Genomic DNA, 24,553 nt, shown 5'->3' with positions numbered 1-24,553 from the left:
GAAATAAATAAACTTTCCTATTCCAGCCCAGACCCTGGTGGGGTCCAGCTGAATACCCATTAAAGAGATCAAATGCAGTTAGAAACATTCTAAGAGCTATTTCTTGCTGGAGTTTCGCTGTAAGTGAATCCAGTTTGTGCACTGAGGACACTGCACAAACAAGCCAGATCTTGGCAAATGCTCTGCTAGTTTGAAAAGCACACAACAGCTTTTTGTTAAATATTAAGGTAACAAAATCCAATTTTTTATATAGTTGGTGCAGTGTTCCTCTTGGGTTACATTTCAAAGCATTAATTCACAGAACACTTAACATCAGCCAGTACATATAATATTCTTGAAACAATTATTCTAGGTTCTGCCTTCCCCTGTTTTTCAGGTGCAGGATCTTGTTGATGTGATATCCAAGAGAGCCATCGCTAAAATTATTATGGTTGCATAGCAACCACAATGTGATAAATAAATGGCTTTAAAAAGTCCTAGGCTATTTCTTTCCCAACAGAACCCAAAGTTTCTTATCACTGCACCTAATAAAACTCTTGAAGAAAAACATATGCAATTTTTACCACTAAAGAAGTTTCTTTATTCAAATATCTTGTTATTTCTAGGCACTATCACCAAATTACTGCACCAAGTTATCTTCAAGTACGCATTATTCCAGCATTGTAACTTCTCTGCAAACACCACCAAGACCCACCTTGTCTCCCCTGCTTGGATCATCAGCTGAAAGCACAACAGAAATGGTCTGAAGGTAGAAATTAACCAATATAACACTCATCCAGCTGTAATTTCCAAAAGCATTAGGTTTTTCACACAGCCAGATAAATCTTCCCTAGAGAAACAAAACTAAACATGGACAAACCCAACATGCAACTCATATATTCCCAGTTTGTTTTATTTTTATGGAATGCTAATTTAGTTACAATCTGGCAGTTCATAACTACTGAAATGTGACATTAATTCTTCTCCAATGCTATAGAACTGTCTTGATTTATATAGTTTTAAAACAATCTTATTTTACAATAGTTGAGGTCTCTGGTGGTTTTTAAGCTCTGATGCTTAAGCACACAGCAAGCTATAAACCTTAGGTTTTATATTTATACATATATTCTATGTATTCAGACAACTGCTGTAAGTTATCTATAACTTAATATTTATAAAAAAGTGCATATACTGGTACATATGCACATCTAGAAACACACTTTTATACTGCCTCCCTTTTTTATAAAAAGCTGCATAACATACAGCCATATTATTCTCACTCACTGCTATTAAATCTTTTACTATCTTTGTTACACAACTTTAACTATTCAATTACCTCAAACTGAATGTAGGTACTTCTATGTATATTTTCTCCTAAAGAAAAAAAGTCCTCCCTATTCCTTTAAGAAGCTTTAAATCATGCATTGGTTTAGTACACAGTCACTTTTAGCATGGATTTTAGAATCCTAGACAGTGTAAAATCTACTTCTGGAAAATGTCTGTCTGTATATTTAATTTCTTCTTTTAGTTACAAAAAATATATAGGATTGAAACATATGGAATACATGCATCTCTCAAAGTGGCTATATTCTAGCCTTATAGATAAATTAAAAAAGTACACCCCTGCTAACAGGATGCAAACATGGCCTCAAATAGGCCATTACCTGTATTTAATAGAGCTCATTACATTAAAAAGTTCAAGTCAGCTGTTCTCACAAGATGGTGTCAAAAGACTGAAGAGCATGATATATATATATATAGTTAATATACAAAGGTGGGTGCACAGGCCTAGTGCCATTCCATTCTGCAATACTTCCAAGGCTTCTAGGCTTTGCCTCTGGTGATGTAACTCCTGAAATGATCTGAATGAAAGCTTAAGTTGAAAATTGCTTTTTAAATATACCATAAAAGTAAGTTGTGTTTAAAAGAAAAATGTACACTGAACAACCTGAAGTACTCACTGAAACAACTGTACAAAACTATTATAGATACAGAAAGAAAGAATGGTGGACTTAACTGCAAACACAAGTCACACTTGTTAACAGATGTAAAACCTGCTATGTTTTAATTCTTCTACCAAGTAAGAATTTGCAGCTGTTCAGAACAAGTAAAATTTGAACCACCTCACAATGTTTACATTTAAAGTTTTTATACAGTGCAAACGTTTAAGACAGAATAACTTCCCAGTGAAACAGCTGACACTACTTCATGCCAGTCTTTTGAAGATTCTTCTTTCAGTAAGTCTATTTACACATTAAGCTAAAGGTTCACTCTATATGCTTTGAAGTTTGCTGAATATCAGCAGAAAAATATGTGAACTAGCAGCAGTTGTATTACAAATATGTGGTGGTTACTTTAATGAATGCATAAAGTTTTCAAGACTGTATTCAGTGTCATACTGCTCTTGATCCCATAGTTCTCCAAGGTTTTCGAGTACTGATTTCATTGATGCTTTCCCAGAAGAGGTAGAGGTATCTGCTTTTTCAGTTTTGCCATCCTTCACAAAAGAAAAAAATTACTGTTAATATACAGAATAATGTTTTCAACAATCTAATAAATTCTTCAAGTCTGATAATTCTTCTGGGGAAATATCACTTCCTCCTGTTGTTCAGAGAGCTGTCTACTATTCATCAGTCCAACTTAAGCATTTGTGTGATTAAATTTTACATTTCAAAGCAAAGCTTTTCCCTAAGCTGACTCTACTTTTGGTAGGTATTTGTAAAACTGTTTCTTTACCTTGTCGAGAGTGAACAGATCAAGAAGCTGCTCTGTTCCCATGCTCTGCAGGCTTGCATTTTCTTGGCTGATCACTGTATTTGCAATATTCATTTTGAACTTTTGAAGACCCATGATCTTCTCTTCCAGAGTTCCCCTGGTTATCAGGCGATATACATTAACAACACGTTTCTGAAAGAAAAAAAAAAAACACACTTAGCTAACAAGTATCATCTCAGATATTCAGGAAAGCATAAGCTTTTAGTGCTTATCATGGACAGTCTAGAAACAGTTTGGACTGGAGCCACCCTTTGGTAACTCTACTCAGTCTGACAGACAAAGCACAAGACTGCCACTACACCGTAGAAACATCTTCAGTTGCCTCTGTACTCTGGAAGAATTCACTGATTTTTACAGCTCTAGGGGAATACTACCACCACTCATTCTTGCACCAGAGAAGCACAACCCTGCAGGCTGTCCTTCAGTTCCTTGTCTCAGTCCTGAGTTATCTCTTCCTCCACCAAAGGGTGATTCTTCTCCGGCCTCTCCCCAGCAGATCAGGAAGTACAGAAGAGAAGACTTATCAAGTTGGGGGCAGAATAAGGAAGAATGCACTTCAGCAGCTGGTATATTTGTAAGAAGTAAGTATGAATGGAAGCTTGATAGAAACCCAGAGATGTCACTTTGTTATACATTACAAACTCTCTCAGGCAAATTCCGCATAAGAAAAGCCACCCTTATGGGAAATGCAGAGGTTTTCACCTGCCCAATGCGATGTGCCCGATCCATGGCTTGCAGGTCTCTCATCGGGTTCCAGTCATGTTCCACAAACACAACGGTGTCAGCCCCTGTCAAGTTCAGTCCCAGCCCACCAACGTGAGTGGTGAGCAAAAGAACATCTATAGATGGGTCATTATTAAACCTGCATACAAGAAAAGGTTAAGCATGGTAAGTTTCATTTAAATAAAGAATTTATGAACCTCATGTGCTTTGAGGCAGACAAAAAACCCAATTCTGCACCATCTAAATAGCACAGTTCATCAAAGCTGCCTCACAGTGGTTCCAGGGGATGAGGCATACCGGGAAACAATGGAATGTCTCTGCCCAGCAGGAATGCTGCCGTCCAGCCGCAAGTATGTAACTGAAGGCAACTGAGGTCTCAGAAGGTCGTGCTCCACTATGTCCAGCATACTCTTCAGCTGACAGAAGATAAGCACTCTGTGCTGGGCCACAACTGCTTCTGTACCACTTTCTGAAGATCCACCGTTCCCCAAACCACAATCTAGCAGCAGCTTTAAGTAAAAGAACATTAAAGTGTGTCATTAAAATGACTGTAGAGCTCATATAAATACTGACATTCATTGATTATCAAAAGCAGAAATTAGAGAAAAACTGCAGAAGGAAGTGTCTAATTGACAGTCACTTAAATGACAAGAAGGCAAAGTTTGGCTTCCCTGTTAAACTACGAAAAACTTAAGAGTCATTAAAAAATGAAAAAAAAAACATTTTCTTTTCTTAAACTCTATTGTAAGTAAAGCTATGGAAATGCAATCTAACTTTATCAAGTTGTCTCCTGTGTAATAAAAATGAAAAAAAAAACTGCAACAAGAGGGACAAGAAAAAAACAGAAGTAAGGTTTTTCATATGCCAACAAATTATATAGACATCATCACCATGAAGATTGTGGTTCCCCCTCCTTCTTAAATTATCAGGGAAAATAGGGCATATCCCTGAAACACTCTTGCATTCTTTTCATTTACTAAATTTTATTGAAAAGAGTTTTCCTATTGATGAAAGCTTAAATAAAGCATCCTAAACTGTAACAGCAGCAGAGACATTTGGGGAATTTAAGGCACAACAAATGTCTACTCACTTGTTTCAAAGCAGACAGCTTAGGTGCATGCTGGATGTCTCGAAGGGAAGAATTCTGAGCTGCAAGTTGCTCTGTAATTCTCTTGTACTCTGGGTGTTGGGTTGTGAGCACCAATGCTGGGTGGTTGCAGAGCTTCCGTAAGTACTGCAATGCCTTGAATTATTTAAGAAATGAAGTTCAAAGAAATGATAAGCAAAAACACAGTTACAGAAAAAGGATTAACAGAATTAACTATAAGTACAGGGGTCACTCTGCCACATTCCACAATCTGGACTTCATGGTGTATTTTCATCAAAGTTACACATTTTAAACCTGCATTTCAAATTGTACCCAAACACTGTTACACTCATTGTGATCTTGGTCCCTTCTTTCTGGAAAAATGCAAGGATTACCATTTTCCACACTTTGATCTGAGTCTGCAGTAGAGGAAATGGGTTTGGGAGCACTTTGAGAATAATTGTTTCCAATTAATCAAGAGTTAATCTTCAGTTCTATAAGATCATGAACCTTCAAAAAATCAGATCTACCCTTAAGGAAACATTTTGTGCTTGTTTCAGAATCTTAATGTTGAAGTGTAAGAGTTGATGCAATCAGAATTACTTCCCTCATTCTGAGGTTTTGCTCTCTCAGTACTCAGTTTTTACAAGATCCACAAAACAGCAGAACTGAGCAGATCACATTAAAATATGAGGCAATGTTATACATCATAAGACACAAACTCATAATTTAAACATAATAGCTATACTTCACATTCCAGCCATAAATACTCTACTTAGATCATACGACCACAAATGTCTAAGTTTACAATTTTGATTTTAATTTTCTACTAAACCTATAAATACAGTTACCAAAAATGTATATACTAGGTAATAAAAATTACTGAAAAAAACTGTACCTGAAATACATGACCTGTAGATTTAAGCTTTGGTTTTTCAGTTTCTTCATTCAGTGAAATTGAAGAAACTGTTTCATCAATATCACATTTGGCACGAGACTTGGCAAAATCTTCATAAAGCTGAACCTGCAGACCAGACAAGAGAATAAGTGTGTTTTTTCTGACAGAAGATAGTTCTATTCAGAGTTTAGTTTCAAGTTAATATTCAGAATTATCATACATCAAGAAAGCTATTTCATATGTAACAGAACATAAACTTTAACAACAGAATCTCTTGCCATTTATTCTCTTTCAACTTGGAAAGGGTTATTGAAAAACAATCTGCAGACACATACATGTTGTTCTTGAACAATGCCCAAAATCAAACTCAAGAAACACGCTATTAATACAGGACTGGAATTAGTGTTTTAAACACATATACTACAAAATTCTCTTAGTACATCCAGAGACTGTCAGAGCTGATATCAAATTGACACAGGAATACAGAATTCATGCCTTTGTGGTCTTAACTCTGCTGAGAAATAAACTTTCAGCCACTCTTTAAGCATACCTGTAGAGGACTGAGAATACAGTAATAATCTTGAATAATTTTGGGTGGAAGATCTTGCAGCACATCCTCTTTCATTCTCCTCAGCAGGAATGGCAGGACTTGGCGGTGCAGAGCTTCCATTGCAAGTACCCCTAGTGAGGGCAACAGCAGCAGTGTTTTAGAAGAAAAACATTTTTCAAACCATTCAGCTCCCCCTCAATCTCTGATGTTAGAAATAACCACACTTCTTTTCATTAGCAGATCTCATTTAAAAGGCTAAAACAAAGACCCAAAGATGAAACATTTGATCCTTACCAGCCTCTTGTTCTCGACTGGAGCTGCGGGCATCTCTGCTTGCCAGGATAGGTTTGCCATAGCGAGCTGCAAACTGGCGCTCAGTGCCCAGGAATCCTGGCATTAGGAAGTCAAACAACGACCACAACTCCAACACGTTGTTCTGCACATAAAAGAAACATTTGATAAATTATTTTCATAAGTAATAAGTTGTTGCAAGGTATCATAAAATGTTTCCATACGTATTTAGAACCCTACAAGCTTCACAGTACAACACCAGTCCCAAGCTCCTGGAGCTTGGTGGCTCTTTCATCCATCCGAGTAACAGAAATACCTCTGCATGCACCTGAATGAATAAATGGACTTCCCACTGTGTCCAGTGCCTTAAGCCACATCCAGAGTTTTCCTGATTAACAAAACCTAGGACACACCAGTGGTCTTGTTCCTGGGCGAGGCAGATACTGCAGAGCCAAGTCATTCGGACAAAGTTCAAAATCTGGAGATCTTAGAATTGAGTTTCCTGCTAATTTTACTTGAGGAAGTGGTAGAGAAAGTCTTGCTGCCAACTTTTGAACTCCATTAATACCACAAAACTTGCATTTATTCCCCTACACACAGGTATACCAGGAAAGGGAAAGATGATGTTTTGAGCATTTAGAAATGAAAAGCTGTTTTACAATGTATAATTTGAACAAGATGATTGTTAAAAGGTACAATAAAGCTGAGTGCAAGACAGACCTATCTTGTTTGTTTTCCACTATTCATCCAAAATAGAAAATCAATTACCTGGATTGGTGTCCCAGAAAGAATTATCCTGTAATTAGCAGTCAGCTGTTTTACTGCTTTTGACAGCTTTGTTTTTCCATTTTTTATTACGTGGCCTTCATCAAGAATGCAGTAATTAAACTTAATATTTCTGGAAAAGAAGAACACAGACTTAAGTAGCATTTAAAATTTTAAGTTATTAAAAACCTCAGAAAACAAGCCAATTCTTACCTGAAGAAGTCGATGTCATTTCTTACAACATCATATGAAGCCACTATGAGATTGTGTCTTTTCACCTGGTGTTGCAATCTTTAAAAAAAAAAAATGAGGAGTTAATTTAAGTGTTCCTTACATCTTGTTATTATTTCATCCTTTAAGGATACCACCACAAATGTTCCCATGCCCACAAACTATGCTTCAGTAGTAGTAAAGTAAATTGAAAAATTCCATGTGTGATATTTTACTGTAAACCAGTTACAAGTGCAAGATTGTTACCTTGCTCTCTCAGTAGGAGGTCCTGTATAGTGCAATGGATTAAGATATTCTTTTGAGCAAAATTTGCCCACTTCATCCACCCAGTGTCCTGTGAGTGTAGGAGGACACACCACCAAGGAGGGAAGAGGAACACTGTCCACCAGTTTTGTTCTTGCATATTCCTGAGCCCTTGAAGAATATAAAATAAGAGTTTAAAAAAACTGTTTTTCACAGAAGAGTTGAGGTGAGAAGGGATCTGTGGAGTCCACCTGGTCCAAACCCCCCATCCAAGCACAGCCACCCAGAGTCACAGTTGCTCAGGACTATGTCCAGATTCATTACCACATAAGACTTATCATTAAAGTCTAAGACAAAATGTGATTTGTTTAAGCTTACCTGAGGCAATGATCACCTGCAAGAATGCAAATGGATTGTAAAGTTTTTCCTAAACCCATGTCATCACAAAGAATTCCATGAAGTTTGTATTTATTGAGAAATGCAAGCCAGTTCACTCCATCCTGAAATCAGAAAAGGAGAGTGACTCAATAAAACCTGGCTTTTTGCGAGCTGAGTTTCAGTTCACACATCCCTGTGTTCAGTGACCCAGCACTGCCAAACCAGGAGCTGGTTCTCCACCACAAATGCATCCCCTGCAGCCCATTCACTCAAAGCAGGGGGAATAAAGGGAAAACCAAACATCCAAATAGTACAGTGAGGCCTGGCTTTGCAGTGCTGGGCTGCCACAGTCAGTGTTAGCAAGGCACAGCCCACTGACCATTCCCAAAAAAGGCAAAATCCAGGAAGGGGAAAAATATCACTAGAACAGTACAGAAAGGATGAATTACTTCATTTGTTCTTCCATACCCAGAGTCCAAGATACACACTGCACAACAAAAACCAAACACTCAAAAAATTCACAAGAAAAACGTGTCTGAACAACTACTATCCCATGAAACCATATCAGACTGGAACTTCAAAAATAAAAGTATAAGCTGTTACCTGCTGGTATTTTCTGAGCTCTGCTTTGATTGGTACTGGAATTTCATAGTTTTCCAGTTTCTTTCCATCCAGTAATTGCTCCAGAAAGTGACGTTCTTTAGCCTTCATCCGGATTAATTCTTCAGACATGTTTGGTGGGTCTGGTATACCAGCCTAGGGTAACATTTTAAAGCAGTCATGTAAGGGCTACAGGACTAAACTGCCACACAGAGCAGAAGAACTCAAACCTCACATTACTCAGATGTTTTAAAGGCACATTAAAGATCTGTAATCTTCTCAACTGTATGATTCTAAACTCAGAAGTTAAATACTATATTTAGCTGTACTTGTCTGATTACTTGCAGGTCAACACATGCAGGGTTGCAAGGTTCAAGAGACAAATCCTGCCCCAAAAGGACACTTTGAAAAGACTGATTAAAACTACACAAGAGATAGAAAATTCTGGTCAAGCTGCTAAGATTCTACAAAGACTGAGCTATTCTACCTCTAATCAGAGGGTTTATCTGGCTGGCTAGAAAATCCTATGACACCCACTCCTCTTGAGCCACAAGCTACCATCCAAAGTTTGATGGATTTTTCTCCTATTTAGCAGAATTAGATCTAAAGTGATACTGAAACCCACAGGATGAATTCAAGCAGTTGGAAACTGTTGGGAGAAAAAAACCAAAACCTGAACCCCTCTAGGTCTGTAACAGCAGACCTTTACTTCCTAGGTACTCCCCATACCAGGCCAGAAGCCCAAAGAAGGGATTTGGGGGCCAAATATACTCATTCTAGCTTGCAAATAACATACAGCAGCAGCAGAGGCACTGCCATTTTACCACCATCACATCTATCATCCCATTTTTCTGGGCCTCTTCCATCCTCTTCATCCCCTTTCATTTAGTCAGCTTTACTTCAAAACCCATCTTACTGAGCACTTACAGAGGGCTCCTGACTAAAAAATCCCTCTAGCAAATACTGCCACCATGTATGTGGTTAGTAAGGAAGGGGGACGTTAGTGCTGCCCCACAGGATATTTCAATACACACACAGACAGGAACAGCCTCCTTGTTCAACGCTCTGCCTCCACTCCCTTTTAGAAGATCCCACCTGCAGTATGAACTGTGGCAGGTCATTTGGTTCAAATATGTTGTCAGCTTGCAGCAGAATTGCTTATCAATACAAGTTTGATCAAATTGAACCATTTATCTTACAATCCTTCTCTCAGTAATACTTTCATTTTTATGGTTGCAAGAATATTTGAGCATAAAGATGCAGAAAACAGAGCATAGTTAAGTTGCCCCAATTCACTTAATGCTATTTATTTATTGTTAAATAAAATACTGTTCCATGACAATACGAGTATTTTCTCTCACTATTAATCCGCTTTACTCTATGCTCACATATTTATTGCAGTTCAGTATCTGATACTGAACTTAACCAGAAAGGGAAATTTGAAGGCACTTCTTCCATAACTATGGAAAATAAATATGAAGTGATCATGCATATGCACGCAATTAATAAAACAAGTACAGTACATTCCAAGAGATTCTCACTGAACTTTATTGAATAGCTTTAACCCTCCTCCAAGCCCTAAGCTAGGTGTATTCCACAGGACTGTGTTTAGGATGCATATGAAGAAGGGCCTGGTGCAAATGGCACTGCAATGAGCATGCTCGAAATTCTTTGCTCCCTTTCAACCAGTTGAACATCTCAGTGTAAGCACACAAAGTAAGTCTGCTCCTGTTAAGGCAGATCACTAGTTATCAGATTCTGAGGTTCTATTGTGCTAAATTAAAAAGTGAAAGAATAAAAAAATGCATTAAGCTGACAATTGTTTTTCATTATTGCTGTGGAAATCCTAAACTGTCTTCTATTACCATCTGGTGGTCACATTAAGTTACTTAGCAGCATTGTAGTCCTTGATGCACATCAGAAGTTGTCTGAGCTATGCAAGTTGTAGCAGGAATGAAAGACTGAAGCAGATCTGTACTGATTAAGCACTACTGCATCATAATATACCATATTTTACCTATATATGTAGGGTGGTGCTTTTTGGTTTTAGGAACAAGTAATAAGTGACCCCACTTATGCACACATTATTTCTATTACTGTTATTTTTGATTTTGCCTTTAAACCAGTACTGCTTTTGTGCATTTCTCTTGACAACATACTTAGCAGCACATACCTAAGGAGAGTGCACACAGAATGCCTAAAGGTTTTAAACCCAATCTAAGAAAAGCAGCATTACACACAAAATTAATAAATCTACCGTTTAATTTTGTGCATACAGCTGGCATGAGCTTCTTATAAAGAGAAATTTTATTTTAACATTAAATTAGAAAATTGCTAACACAGGGTCCAATTTTGCTCATTTTAAATGGCACATCTTCTATTATTTGACATGGACTCAACACCTATAAAACCAGTTACTCATTCAGCATTTAATAAGCCAGAAGCCTGGACTTTGCAGCTGGTGAGAGTGGATGCAGGACAGCTCACACATCCATACACTTACAGCTGGAGCTTACCTCAAGAGGCATCAGTCTGATCAGTGTGGCAAAGCACTGAGTGGCCATAAAACGCACACTGTTTGTCTGATCACTCATTCTGCCCAGAACTGGAACCACCAGGAGAACAATGTATGGGACAATACCAACATCCAGCTGCTCCATTACACCTGCAGTGCTCATTAAGGAAATAGTTTTTAATAGTTCAGGTTTGTCTGACAAATATACATCCAGGAGATTTCACACTCAGTAAGAGTCATTAATTGTTACACTCGAGTAATGAAATTTCCAGTAACAAAGCAATGCAGAAGCAGAAATCTGATCTACCCAATTACATTTAGCCAGCAAAGTGCATGGTTTCAGAAACCAAATTACCTCCACCAAAATGTCACATGGCAGATAAAATATGAGCAATGTAAATTAGACTTTCTTCTGTTTCTTTCCACAGAACAAAAACCAGCTTAGTATTTTATTTCATTCCTCCTCCCAGTTTTTTCAGGCAACTGCTTTTGTTCACCCAAGCGAAACAACAAAGAATCTTCTGCATTTTTGAATACCCAAGTAAGGATACATGCAAGTGCTTCAATTGCACCCTCCTGTTTGGTGTTGTCATCTATTGCTCCCAGCCACGGCAGAACTTTCTCTAGAAAGATATTCATTGTTTCCATGGTTGCTATTTTGCTCATAACACCCACACAACGGGAAGCCATGTGTCTCACAGCAGTGCTGGGATGTTGAAGGCACATGTAAAGATGAGGCAAATGCTGTATTAACTGAACAAAAGAAAAAGGTGCAGGGAGTAAAGGTTAATATGAATAATAAAAAAATTAGTGTTTTTTTTTTAACTACAGAATCTTTAAAGTCACTTAAGAATGCTTGGAATGGCTCTTTTGCAAGATATAATTGTTTAAAATGAAAAAAGTATTTCAGAAGAAAAAGGCAATTGAAACTTTGAACATGTATTACTCCCCAATACAGACAAAATTCAGACAAATATTCAGCATTTCAGTCAAAATCAAAACTAATTGAGCCCTTACTTAGCAAGGAAGTGTTTCACACTGAAAAGATGGTACTAAATACCCAGAATTTTTTATTAAAGAGAAAATAATTATTTCTTAAATACAGATACACAGATTTAAGAATTCCTTCCAGCTAGCAAATTTGTCCTGGACTCATTCCCTTTGTGTTTATGCAGACTAATTACTCATGTTGGGAATCTCAATAATTCTGTGTGACAAGGAGGACACCCAGAAGGAAATCTGCATCTCCCCAGCAGGGTATACATCAATGTCTCTGATGGGTGTATGTGTCTTCCTTTTAATCAGTGCAGATATGCCTTTGTACTGGATACCTAAACAGATGGTCAGGTTTTTCCTAGTGCGCAAGTCCCTAAGTACTAGCTTTGATGAACCAAGTTCAGCCTCTCTGACATTCTACAAATTTCTTTTAAACTGCACACAATATTAGCAGCACCAAAATCAATTTACACAATAACCACATACTGCATTTATGTATATATATATACATAAAAGGCACGTAATAAAGTCTTTCAGTCAGCCACACAGTGCTACATAACCACATTTTAATCTGCACTTTCATAACAAACAGAAGGCATCATATTACCAGTCTGTTCTCCAGGACTAGGAAATACAGAGTTCGAATAAAGCAGAGCAGAGATGCTGATTCCAGTGTGACACAACAAGACACAATAAAGACTTAAACTAGCAATAAAGAGACTGAAGTGTTTCATGCAAAAGCTGATTACCAGAGGATGTAGCTGAGTGTCCATTGAAGCTGCTGTTGTTTCAAAAACCTGCAAGGAATTCACCAGCTCCTGGGCAGGAGCATCTCCTTTTTCCAGTAACAGCTTTCGGTCTGGTGAAGACAGAAACGGTGCTCAGTTTCAGACTGGCATACTGACTCCAGCCTGCCACCCTTCCCCAGCTTAAATCAGAAGTGCAATTACCAAAATTATTTATGTGAATGTTGTTCCTTAACGAACCAACCATAGCATCCCAGAGATGTGGCAATCCCGTTGCCATTTCAGCACCAAAATGTTTAGCTATAGTAGATAAGGCAAATTCAGCTCCTCTTCTCTGTACAACGTAAGGTTTCTGAGCCTAGAATGAAACAATTCAACAAAGCAGCAAAGTTAGACATATTTAATAACAATTATTGTCAAGGGTGACCTCTCATTACATAGGCATTCAATTCTGATTGTGTTTATACCTACCCACAACACATTCACCATTCCTGAGTTAATTCCTTTATTCTTTATACAGGTGTAAAAAAGAAAAATTCTTTCACAGCCAATTATTTAGAGTCTATAAATTTGAGATTTGGCCTTTGCTGGTACCAGTCCATTTCAACAAATATTTCCAACTGGTTCTGGTTCCAGAACCTCAGATATGGCCAATACAGTGATACCAAGAACAGTACTTACTAGAAAACTTAAAATACTTGATTTGTTATTTATCCCTCTCTCTGCTCTCTCTGGCAAGCAGAATTAATAAAAAACATTAATAATAAAATCCACAACACTGTTTAGGAGTTCACAATCCTGCCTAGAACCTCATTAAAACATGCTGAAGTTTGAAATTAATAAAAGGGAAGAGTTTAGGACACCAAGTATGGAAGTCACACAGACATGCTGTTTTACACAATCATAATTCAACTGCTGGTTTTAATGCTTCAGGAGCATCCACCATGCATTGAGATGGACCAACACTAACATGGGCAGGACACAGTTCGTGTCATCTTGTGCTTGTTCCACCCATTGTGGAAATCCATCTCCATGAACTCATATTGATATTCATATTCTATAGTAAATACAACATTTCAGGAGTTATTAATGTTCTTAATGACAAACATTTAAAACATCAAACATAAGCTGCTTGCATCACAAAACTTCCTGTTCTGTGATGCAAAACCCCCCTGCCATCCCTACTACAAAGGTATCAACTGCAGTGAACTCAAAGTAATGGAAAGGAGGGGTGGATGTGAAGTTGCAAATTCAAGCTTTTGGAATGTACCTCATCAAGTTCTGTAGGAATGCTTCCACTGCTGCCTGGGGGGAGATCTGCAATAGGGGCTTTTGGAGCTTTTGGTGCAGGACCTCGCCGACTTGTGATGGCAAAAGCAGCTTTCTGATGTCTGTAGAGTGTAATTATTCCCCTGTGCTTAGTAACTGTGTGCTGCATACCATCTTTATCAGAGTTGGGCCCTAAAAGAAAAGGGAGAACAGCTGACAACACTTTAAGCTGTAGTTTAACACATAGGGGGAAGTGAGAGCTACCTACAAGTCATCTGCTGATTGTGCTTTAAAAAACCCCTAATTTTTTCCACTCTTGAGGACGATGGAGCTTCAGTACAAACAGCTACTGTGCTAGGACCACATTACAGACTCTGGATGAGAAGTTAAGTGTGCAAACTGCCAGAAATTATAATTCAGGAAGAATTCAGGCACAGGTAACATGTACGTTACCTGTGAACACATTCTATTCTAAAGTTCCAACCAATTTATGTTCTGTGTCCTTTAAAACAGTTTAATACTTCTGTCATGGTACAACAAAAGATGCCATCAGTACGTCTGCATTTGTTAGTGTTTCCATTTACACTAGAGAGCTTCATTTTCAATCAGATGTGAATGTTATTCTACTCTGAGATAAAGGAGGACACATTCATTAAGAAAGAGTAAAATGTACAATGGTCAAATCTTAAAGAAGGTTAGAATGTTTGAGAGTATTAAGATCTTAATTGGGTTAATCTGGGTTCATTCAATCCATACATTTTCAATAATGGACAGCCATTTAAAAAAATACATGACCATTGCATGCATAGGATTATTTTATTAATTTTGAACACTGTCCTCATCTTTTCATCTTATGATTAGCCCATGGAATGTAACACAAGCCATACATTTTTGACAGGCTTTAATTTCCATTTTTACTCATTAACATCAGAACTAGATATTAACCAAACAAGAGTCCATACCTGGAAATTGGAATTAAAGTATTTTATACATATATATAGATATATAGATATAAAACAATGCACATTAGTTGCACACAGTTTAAAATATCTAAATGAAATAATTATTAATAAATACTCAAATGCTGGCATTTTAAAAATCAGTGAAAAGAAGCCTCATTCAAATATTCATTTCATCAGCTCAGAAATAAGCACAAACATATAAAGAATCCTGGTAATCTTAGATGTCCTACCTTTTGAGTTTTCATGGCTACTCTGAGGCTGTGCAGGACATGCTGCCAGTGGGGTCAGATGCGGATCCACACACAGGGAATTGCAAAGATTTTTTATAATCTTTGAGTTGGGACAAGGAGACCTGGTTGTACACTGCTGGAGTAACTTGGCTATACATGAAGCCACATAGTTTTGTATGAGTGTATTCTCTTCTTTTTTGATAGCTTCCATTAAGGGTTTTATAACAGGATTTAGTTTTTCTGGAAGTTGCTGCAAGTTCACAACTGCACATGCAGCAAAGGTATGGACTCGCAGATGCAACACCTGCCACTCCTGATTGGTTTCTGTAACAGTCATTTGGACTTGTTGCCTTTTACTGTCCAACTGTTGCAGAACTTTAGGATTCAAAGTAAAGGATGATGTCACCTCATTGAAAACAGAAGTAACCTAAGAGAAAGGAAAAGAAGGAATTACAAATCTGCTTCATTGACTGTAAAACAGGATATCCTCATGGCACAACATGAGTCACTTGACCACATATCACTATCTTAATTTCCCAGTAAATAACAGGAAATGCTCCAAAATGTACTTCTGGGAATCCTGAACTGCAGATCAAAAGGAAAATCATGTACATCATAGACATTTAAAGTCTGGATTCCCAAAGCTACAAGAACAGCATATGTACTCCTGCAAATTTAGATTGTCCCATATCCCATGCTGGTTCTACCCAGATATTCTGGAAATATTTAAGCATGTGACAGATTAGCAAAGTAGAATGTGACTACAACAATCCAGAAAGGATGTGCAAGGTCCTGTACATGAACAAATTGCTTCTCAGCTGACTTTCTTTTGAGGAAAGAGACTGGGATAAAAATCCAAGAAAAAAGCACAGCAAAGTAGTTGCAGAACCTTTCATATCCTTCCCCACTCATAAGTGGTTGACTATTGTTGCCTAAATCTTTCACTGGAAAAAGATTAAAAGCAGATTAAAAGGTCAGAGGCAAGGTGGGGGGAAGGTCTAGATTTTACATAGTCTATTTACAAGTCTTCTGACAATGGTTTTGAAGCCTGCTTTGTTTACTTGTGTGTAGATTTCAATAGTAAATCCACACCTGGGATCAGAACACTCACTTTTATTCTCCAATTAACTATGTACCTTGCATTGCACTCGATTTTTGTCAGACTGTAAACACACCTCAGGGGAAACAGTAAGAATCTTTACACATTTTTTTTCATGAGATATGCAAAGGTCTCCACATTATTTCTGCAAGTTACTGTCTATGTAATAATTATGCTGAAGGTGTTTTTCAAGACAAGAACAGATTGGGAGGAAAGGCAGGCATGCCTCTACTTACCAGCTCATTAGCTTGATCTATTGTAAATACACTGCAGTTCACTCTGTTTCCAATGTCAATGTGAGACTCAGCTAGCAATGAGATGAGTTGTTTACATTCGTTTTGCATCCGCGTAAAAGGAACAGCAATTTCATCGTAATAGAGATGTTCAGAAAGGACCCCAAGTAAACGAGGTTGAACACAAATAGCCACAGTTGTACACTCCTGTAACAGAAAAACACAATTTGCATTTCTGAATAATCACAGTTTCTTTGTTCAGTCTTGGGCAGCTCAATCTAGCTACAAAAATCCAGTTTCCAGAGGGACCATTAACATTCATAAACCAGAATATTAAAGATAAAGGATTAGGAACAAAAAGTCTGCCACTAGAAATGATAGTGAGCAGATAAAAGACAGTCATCTTAAAAGGAATCACTGACCTTAGATAAAGGCATCTTGAGAATAGATTTATTTGTAGAAAAAATGTGAGCATATTTACTGATTCATAGTTCTGACAGCTGGCATTTATCTACTGAGTCCTGTATTCCTCCACTGTCTAACGATCAAGACTTTGGTATTTAGATGTATAAACACCATTTTAGCTTACCTACTGAAATCTTATTTCAAGCCTAGTACCACACAACAAGCAGTGGATTGAGATAGTAAGTAAAATATATTTTTGCTGCAGAAACGTCCTACCTTTTGCAAGGCTGCCCACTCACAGATTACTAACGCAACACTAATCCTCTGCAAGGCAGATTTAGAATTCAAGTGGAAGAGCAGTAGCTGAGCTAATGATTCAGCTGGCTTTATTTCTTGGGTAACAGTATTTACACCTGGGTCACAAATGCAGCAACAAAGTGCTCCCAGCAACCTGACAAGATGAAAAAAAACAGTCACTTCAATGTCATAATTACTCTGCAATCAATGATTCAACGTGAAGATGCAAAAATGATAATTAGATTTTAACAAAACCACTATATTTTATGAAAAAAATACATTGCTTTTAAGTATTTTTTTTATATTTCCAGTAAACTGACTTTGCTGCCATCATCCGAGCACGCATGACAACGTAGTCCCTGGTTGCTGGATCTTCTGCAATGCTGTCTGCCCCAGCAATGTATTCCTGGATCACTTCCTTGTTCTGGGCTTGACCTTGACGCAGTTTAGCACCTGCTTTTTCCTGTGGAATACAGGAAAGGCTGAAAGGGTGTTTGTAATGAAAAGATAAATTTATATTCCATAACAGTACAAATAATCACCACACCATGAAAAGGTTGGACTAAGACAGAACACTTCTTGGGTAACAGATTTCTTAAAGCAGTCAACACCTGGAAATCATCTCTGTAGTTATCACTCTGTAGTCCAGTTAAATGCGTGCTACATTCCTTCACTATAATATTACGGCTAATACTTGACATACAGCTGATAAACACACAGAGGAAAAAGGAAACCTCTCTCAGCATCTTTTCAGAAACAACACAATGTTTCTGGATTTAACTCAGTCCTGCAAACAGATGGCTCTAGAGCCATGCAAATAAGGACTTCTTGAGTATCTACACAGAGACCACTACACAGCAGAACTGAATTCTTCATGGATAACCTGACAAGAAACCTTCTGCTCTACAGAACTGAGACTTGTAAGACAGTTTACATTTAGAACTATAGAAAGGCACCACCACTCCCCTCTAACACCCTTAGAACGTATTTTATATACAGCTAAGCAATTTCCTACTTTCCTCAGAACAGCCAGTGAGACCACATTTCACTTACTTTGGACCTGGTTTTTACTTCTAGCAACATGTTTAAGTCAATGGGCAAATGAGATGGCTGCATCATTAAGCAGAGCCAGGCTCCCATCCATGGACAAGCAGCTGCAACAACATACTGTACAGATGCCTTGTTTAACAATTCCAGCCACACCTTGGGAAAGAATCACAACAGAAATAATGACAAATTTGTACATGGTCTACATAACATCATACACATGCTGAGAAACTGCAGGAACTCTCTCATCCACTCTACAGTAAAGCATTGAAGTATTTAACATTAGCACACTATTCTTCATCTGCACAAAAAGTACAGAGGATTTGAAAGAGTGGGATACACAAGCACTATATCCAGGAGAAATCTTGCAAATACCTTGTGAATAAGATCCAGAATTTCTTGGTTGCTTTCTAAGATACAAAACTGAAATATGTGCCTCAACATGTCTTGCAGAATTGGAGTCAGCCATGTTGAAGAACTCTGAAACAAGGAAATCATATGACCAAGTATACTCCAATATGCATCACAGTAAGACATTAATAACTCTAATTCTTACCTGGTCTTGGGTAGACAACAGTGTGAATAATGTTTCCAGTGCTGCTTTTCGCACAGAAGATATTGTGTGGTGCAAGAATGGCCACACACGTGGGACCAAAACTGTCAGGGATTGCTGAATACTACAGGAGAGGGAGAGGCAGTGTCAGGGATAAAAACATACACACAGAGCTAAGTTCATTTTGTTTATTCTCATTTTATTCAAAAGAAGAAAATACTTTCTTTAAGAAAAGAAAGTATTTAACATACTTGGGGATTTTAAGTGAAGGATTAAATTACTACAGCTTACACACTTAAAATAGTTCCAGTTGGTATCCTTTTTTCAGGAAAATACTGATTTGGGTTTGTAAAACTGGTATAGAGAACTAGTCAATTTAAGCATGTATTTTTACCGTGTTTTTTCCCCAGATTATACTTAAGGCTTTGTTCAACTGTTTAGAAAAAAGGAGGAGCTGTTTCTGTTCTGAAGTTGCTGTTGGGCAGTTATGACTTTACCAATAATTTAAAACAAGCTTGCATCTTTTTTTGCAACAACTGGCATATCAACTGATGCAACTGGCATACCAGCTGATTCAAGTAGTACATGCTGAATTTAAGACTACATTAGTAACAAAACTTCACTCCTTATTTTAGATTTGGGCAACCATCAGCTTCAGCAGTGCTAACCATATAGGATGAGAAAAACCAAGTGTGTATAGTATCTACCTTAAGTGCAGATACTGTGAGTTTACCATGTGTACTATGAAAAATGGACAAACTAAAGGAACTGCATCTTAATATGTTAAGAGTCCCAAAGAGATAGCAACTAGGCAGCATCATCAACCAGACACAGAATTACTGGTTGTACTACTGATGTGAATTTATGTTTGTAGCTTATTTCAGAACTGTTCCAATAGTAAAGTTCTACAGGCTCATGAATGTGTTGTAATAAACAGTTTGGTCTCGTCTGGAGTTTTGTCTGTTCCTTGTTAAAAAACAAGATGTTTGTGGGCAGGACCACCATGTGAGTGAAGCAAATATCATTTACTAAAACAACCAAGATAAATGGACAGAGACAGAAGGGGGGAAAAAGCCACATATAAACCATGTCTAGTACACTTCTTAATTCCTTTGTTGCATTTCACTAATGTCATCAAAACAGAAGCACTGTCGTAACCTGCACTTCATGGAAAAACCAGAGTAGAAATAAAATACTGAGTTACATTAATCACCTCCTTGGTACATGATTTGAAAGAAACTGGTAACTCCAATTTGACAGTAAGTGGACACTCAGACCTGTAATAATGAAGAAAAAATAACTGAAAAGTTACCTGCATTTGCGGACCTGAGGGTAAGTCAGAAGGGATGAAAGAAGGATCATGATACTGTTTGTGGAAGCTGTCAAGTCATCCAACTCCAGAAGTGCATCCCACAAGGTATTAAGAATAAAAGGCACCTACACAAATAAGCAGAGGAGGTTTATCATTTAAAAAAAAAAGCAAAACAACAAAAGCAGTGCTGCCTCTAACTATTATTTTCTTTACTTAAACCAAAAGTGAACTTAAAACAGTTCAGTCACCTTCTGAGACTGAAGTTGGACCAGGCTTTCCACTACTGGCACTAAAGATGCTGCAGCAACAGCTCGGACATCATCATCCAGATCTTGCAGACCTTCAATTATTGCAGGCAACACTTTAGGCAATAAAGTGTTGATCATGTCCTGCCAAAAAGATCAAAAGCATTTTTAAACCAAAAAAGCTTATAACGATACAATCAACTAAGATGCATTCTGTGTGTGTGAATGAACCTGACTGTATCAAAGGGATGGTACAGGTCCAACAGCGTAATCTAAGTATTTTAAGTTACCATTCATGAAATCAAACATAGGTTATACATTTAATGAACTGTATATCAGCTCAGTTTTGGTATAAACAAAGCTCAGTGTCTACAGAATAATACCACAGACAGTCTCACCTTCTTGTAAGACTCTGCTCTGTTACCTCACATATGAGAATACCACCAAGACCAGGCAGGCATATCTCTATTTCTAATGTTTTCTGCAAGCACAGCTTGCACTATATACTTGCAGCATGGATATAGAAGTGCAGTCACACATCTCAACCCACAGGACTGCACTGCAAGCAATCTTGCTTTATCACACCTAGCTACTGTTCATCCACATCCTCTACTTTGAGCAGAGATTTTTGATCCCAAGCTCTCTACAATTTGTCATGAGGGTAATTACCTGACGTACTGCCAAAGCATACTTTATTCCTAGGAGACCACCATGTCTCACTTCCCACTGCTCCTGTGTAAGCAGCTTCAGGAGAACATCCACAGTTTTATGAACACCAGTTTCGTTCATGTGTTTCAATACTACTCCCAAAGTCTGAGCACAAGTCTCACGTACTGGTGCCACCACCTAGGAAAAAGTAAACGATAAAACAGATACTTCTGTATGAAATTTGGCTTTAAGAGAGATGACCAAACTGCTACACAAACAAGGTGAAGTTCATGTATCAGCTACCTTTTAATAAGCATCTCCGAGCAGTTCTAACAGGCACATGCAGCAGCCCTACACAAGGCACAGCTAAGCTGCTGCAGTGTTATCTCCTGCAGAAGCCTGCTGATCTACCTGTTCATGCAAAGGTAACTTAAACTTACTTCATCTGAAACAAAGTCTCCAAATCTGTCTAGTGCAAACACACAAAGAAGTCTAATAACCAAGTCTTCTAGCCACTCCTGATGCTGCTGAATCATCTGTAAGAAGAGAAAAGTTTAACACCTTGACTGCACTTATCCATAAAGCATTTCTGATACGCTTACTTTAGCTAAAATCTGTAAAAGACATGACAACTAATGCTCACATTGACTCAATTATTATAAACATCATAACCTGGATGTTTTCTTCTCTAAAAACAGTACTTTTATCAAAGGCTAGTGTCCTGCTTTCAGCTGGGACAGAGTTGGGTTTTTTCTCAGTAGCTGGTACAGTGCTGTGTTCCGGAGTCAGTGTAAGAATAACGGTGACACCACACTGAAGTTTTGGTTGCTGCTACATTACGCTGACCTAAGTCAGAGACTTCTGAATGTCTCATGCTCTGCCAGTGAGGAGGGCATACACAGCAGGTTTTGAAGCTAGCTGGAGTACACACACTTTCCATAAATAGTTAAGAAATGGTTTAAAGCATTTTATTATTGCAGATTGTGTTGTTATTACCCACCCAGCCATCTCCATGGAACAAATACTACTCTACAGGGAAGCAAGGAGGGAGAAGTTTTTGCTTTCACTATTTACAAAGTATGCTGAATTACACTGATTTAGATCTCATTCTTAACTCTCTAAGCCACAAGCTCTTCCAGCTGCTTCTACAGCAAGGGAGTCAGTAGGAATCTGGATGAAATCCACTACTAGTAAACAAGCTATTATTATCAGGATATTTTTAAAAAATTATTGTCCTTTTAAGAAGACCAATTTAATTCTTTTTCTCACAATAAAGAGAGCCGGTTAATAGAGTCCTCTTACTATTTAAGCAAGTAGAGTTAAATGGTCTGAGACACTACCAGAGTAACACAATTAACTTGTCAATTTTGTTTCAGTACAGTCTTACCAGGATTTGAAAACAGTATATTCTAATATGGAAGCTAATGTTTAATAACCTTATACACAACCAACATATTAATGGCTAATTATACAGTAGTACTGGGTTCTGCATAAGCCTTTTAAAAACAAACAATGTTTTGTCAGTGTACACAGTGATGTCATACAGGTGATTCTGAACAGAGAAGTCTTTATATTATTCCCCCATATCACACACCTATTGCAAAGTAATTTAAGAAGTCTCTTTTCTAAGCTTCATTTAAGTAAAATATTAAGTCTACATGACTGGAAACTTACCTCCTCTAAAGAGCTGTCTCCCATTTTACCACCACTTTTACCATGAGCTTTAAGTATCTCTCTCAGTCCAGTACCTGCACCATGTCGAACCTAAGAAAGTGAAGGAAAAAGTCAATAAATAAAATATTAGGGGACAGAAGACAAAACCCATGCTGGAAAATTGAAATAATACTACTGTATTCTTAACAGAGATGTTTCAAGAGCTGCAGAACTAGCACTACTTAGACTTGTGGGAATTTTAAGATCAAACCACCTATTAAAATATTCACCTGTCCAAAAATCAACCTTCTTTACCCCAGGTATTTGCCAGCTAATGAACAGAAGCAATTAAGAACTGCTTCTATTTTCTAACACATTATGACATCTACAGCAACATAGCCAACATTTATTTACTTTTGACAACTAGTGCCATAGTGGCACTAGTTGTCAAAGAGAAGTTTGAAGATATTACTGTTTTTATTAAGTTTATAAGCTAAAGCAAATACATAGTATTATAATTTCAAGCACTTCATGTTTAATATTTTCTATCACTCTCTGTATTGCTTAAACAGAGTTTGGATCCTCACTGAGTATTCTGGAGTCTGCAAAACAAATTTCTGGGAATTACTATTCTGCATAACTTACAAACCTGCCTTGCTTGACTGGATTTTAGAAATAAGTGAACAAGCAATATGGGAAAGCAAATTACAGGCACTTGCATGCTCTCACCAAACTTGAACAGTTGAACACACTAGGAAGAGTTCTGGAAGTAAGAAAAGACCAGTAGAAATATGTGCTAAAGACACACCTGTTTCTGGGATTTCTGATACCTAACTGGACTCAAGAGATATGCAAAGCTGCAAAAGCAGAGTTTTGAACTGGGCTCTCATTGAGAGGCCACTACCTAAGTTAGAAGAGAATTAACACTTTTTTTTAAGAACAGCTGAGATACATGCTTGTTGCTAGCAGAAAATGGTTGCATTTCATTTCATGGCAGTAACAACTAGAACTGAGTACTTGGTAGCTCCTCCCTTCACCAGAACATCTTACATGAAATGCAAACATATGACCCCTATGTACAGCTCAGTGCCTGCTGGTTAAAGCTATAAGCAAGCCAATAAAAAACCAGAGTCCAGTCTTAAAATCCTAATTGTTCATAAATCCAAGACAGATCATGGGCTAGGTTTTAAAAGTCAAAAGAAGGAGACTTTGATAGCTGATGTCTCAGCTTCTGCAAATACAAACCAGCAAGACACAGATGTATAAAGGCAATAGCAGTAGTAGGATTCATCCTGCCTGACTTCAGCTGCCTGTGAGCGTGGCAAGCAGTCTGAAGTAGTCACCCAGGTGACCTCTAGACATTGCAAGATGCTGCCAAAGAGCCACTTTAAACATACATTTTGAGGCAGGTTAGCCTGTTTTTCACCCAGAACACACTGAAATAATGATTCTGTATTGATCTACCTCCCCTATTAAGATACATGTGCCTTATATCAAATGTACTAAGAAAGCTATGAGAACATCTACATACCAGAAGACAAGTAGACCTGGCCTTCAACTGCAAACAGCCTGCTTTCAAATAAGGTGAGGCTTTTTAGCTCAGGTGCAGTGATGTGCCACACAAATATAATGATTCTTTTTCTGGGACCAAAATAATTGTTCTGGCTGCATATGATCTATCTCTGTTTCCAAGTTTGAGAGCAAGCTGGCTCTGCCCATACTGACATCACCGAGACTGTGCTACAGATACACATAAGCATGTTAGAGTTGCTGTTAATATTTAACCCTTCACAAGATCAACTCAAGAAAATGAAGTTAGTTGA

At 37.8% G+C, this 24,553-nt stretch overlaps 1 protein-coding gene across 1 annotated transcript in view; it reads right to left on the bottom strand.

Moving 5' to 3' along the window:
* Positions 1–562: 562 nt before the first annotated feature.
* BTAF1 (B-TFIID TATA-box binding protein associated factor 1) overlaps positions 563–24,553 on the bottom strand; it is a 42,186-nt gene continuing 18,195 nt past the window's right edge. The window contains exons 9-38 of the mRNA XM_064716743.1: positions 22,752–22,841; positions 21,518–21,613; positions 21,099–21,275; positions 20,433–20,573; positions 20,185–20,309; positions 18,876–18,996; positions 18,695–18,799; positions 18,326–18,475; positions 17,593–17,735; positions 17,252–17,426; positions 16,574–16,777; positions 15,239–15,665; positions 14,048–14,238; positions 12,982–13,135; positions 12,781–12,890; positions 11,587–11,788; positions 11,037–11,185; positions 8,524–8,676; positions 7,921–8,042; positions 7,546–7,713; positions 7,282–7,359; positions 7,072–7,201; positions 6,307–6,448; positions 6,013–6,143; positions 5,463–5,588; positions 4,568–4,720; positions 3,775–3,986; positions 3,457–3,616; positions 2,716–2,886; positions 563–2,476 (exon numbers count right to left, since the gene is read on the bottom strand). Coding sequence (XP_064572813.1) covers positions 2,330–2,476; positions 2,716–2,886; positions 3,457–3,616; positions 3,775–3,986; positions 4,568–4,720; positions 5,463–5,588; positions 6,013–6,143; positions 6,307–6,448; positions 7,072–7,201; positions 7,282–7,359; positions 7,546–7,713; positions 7,921–8,042; positions 8,524–8,676; positions 11,037–11,185; positions 11,587–11,788; positions 12,781–12,890; positions 12,982–13,135; positions 14,048–14,238; positions 15,239–15,665; positions 16,574–16,777; positions 17,252–17,426; positions 17,593–17,735; positions 18,326–18,475; positions 18,695–18,799; positions 18,876–18,996; positions 20,185–20,309; positions 20,433–20,573; positions 21,099–21,275; positions 21,518–21,613; positions 22,752–22,841 — 4,653 coding nt within the window. The 3' untranslated portion in view covers positions 563–2,329. The remainder of the gene's footprint in view (positions 2,477–2,715; positions 2,887–3,456; positions 3,617–3,774; positions 3,987–4,567; positions 4,721–5,462; positions 5,589–6,012; positions 6,144–6,306; positions 6,449–7,071; positions 7,202–7,281; positions 7,360–7,545; positions 7,714–7,920; positions 8,043–8,523; positions 8,677–11,036; positions 11,186–11,586; positions 11,789–12,780; positions 12,891–12,981; positions 13,136–14,047; positions 14,239–15,238; positions 15,666–16,573; positions 16,778–17,251; positions 17,427–17,592; positions 17,736–18,325; positions 18,476–18,694; positions 18,800–18,875; positions 18,997–20,184; positions 20,310–20,432; positions 20,574–21,098; positions 21,276–21,517; positions 21,614–22,751; positions 22,842–24,553) is intronic.

Source organism: Zonotrichia leucophrys, chromosome 6, assembly GCF_028769735.1.
Source record: "Zonotrichia leucophrys gambelii isolate GWCS_2022_RI chromosome 6, RI_Zleu_2.0, whole genome shotgun sequence".
NCBI lineage: Eukaryota > Metazoa > Chordata > Aves > Passeriformes > Passerellidae > Zonotrichia > Zonotrichia leucophrys.
The sequence above is the reverse complement of the archived record's forward strand: the minus strand, read 5'-3'. Positions and strand labels throughout refer to the sequence as shown.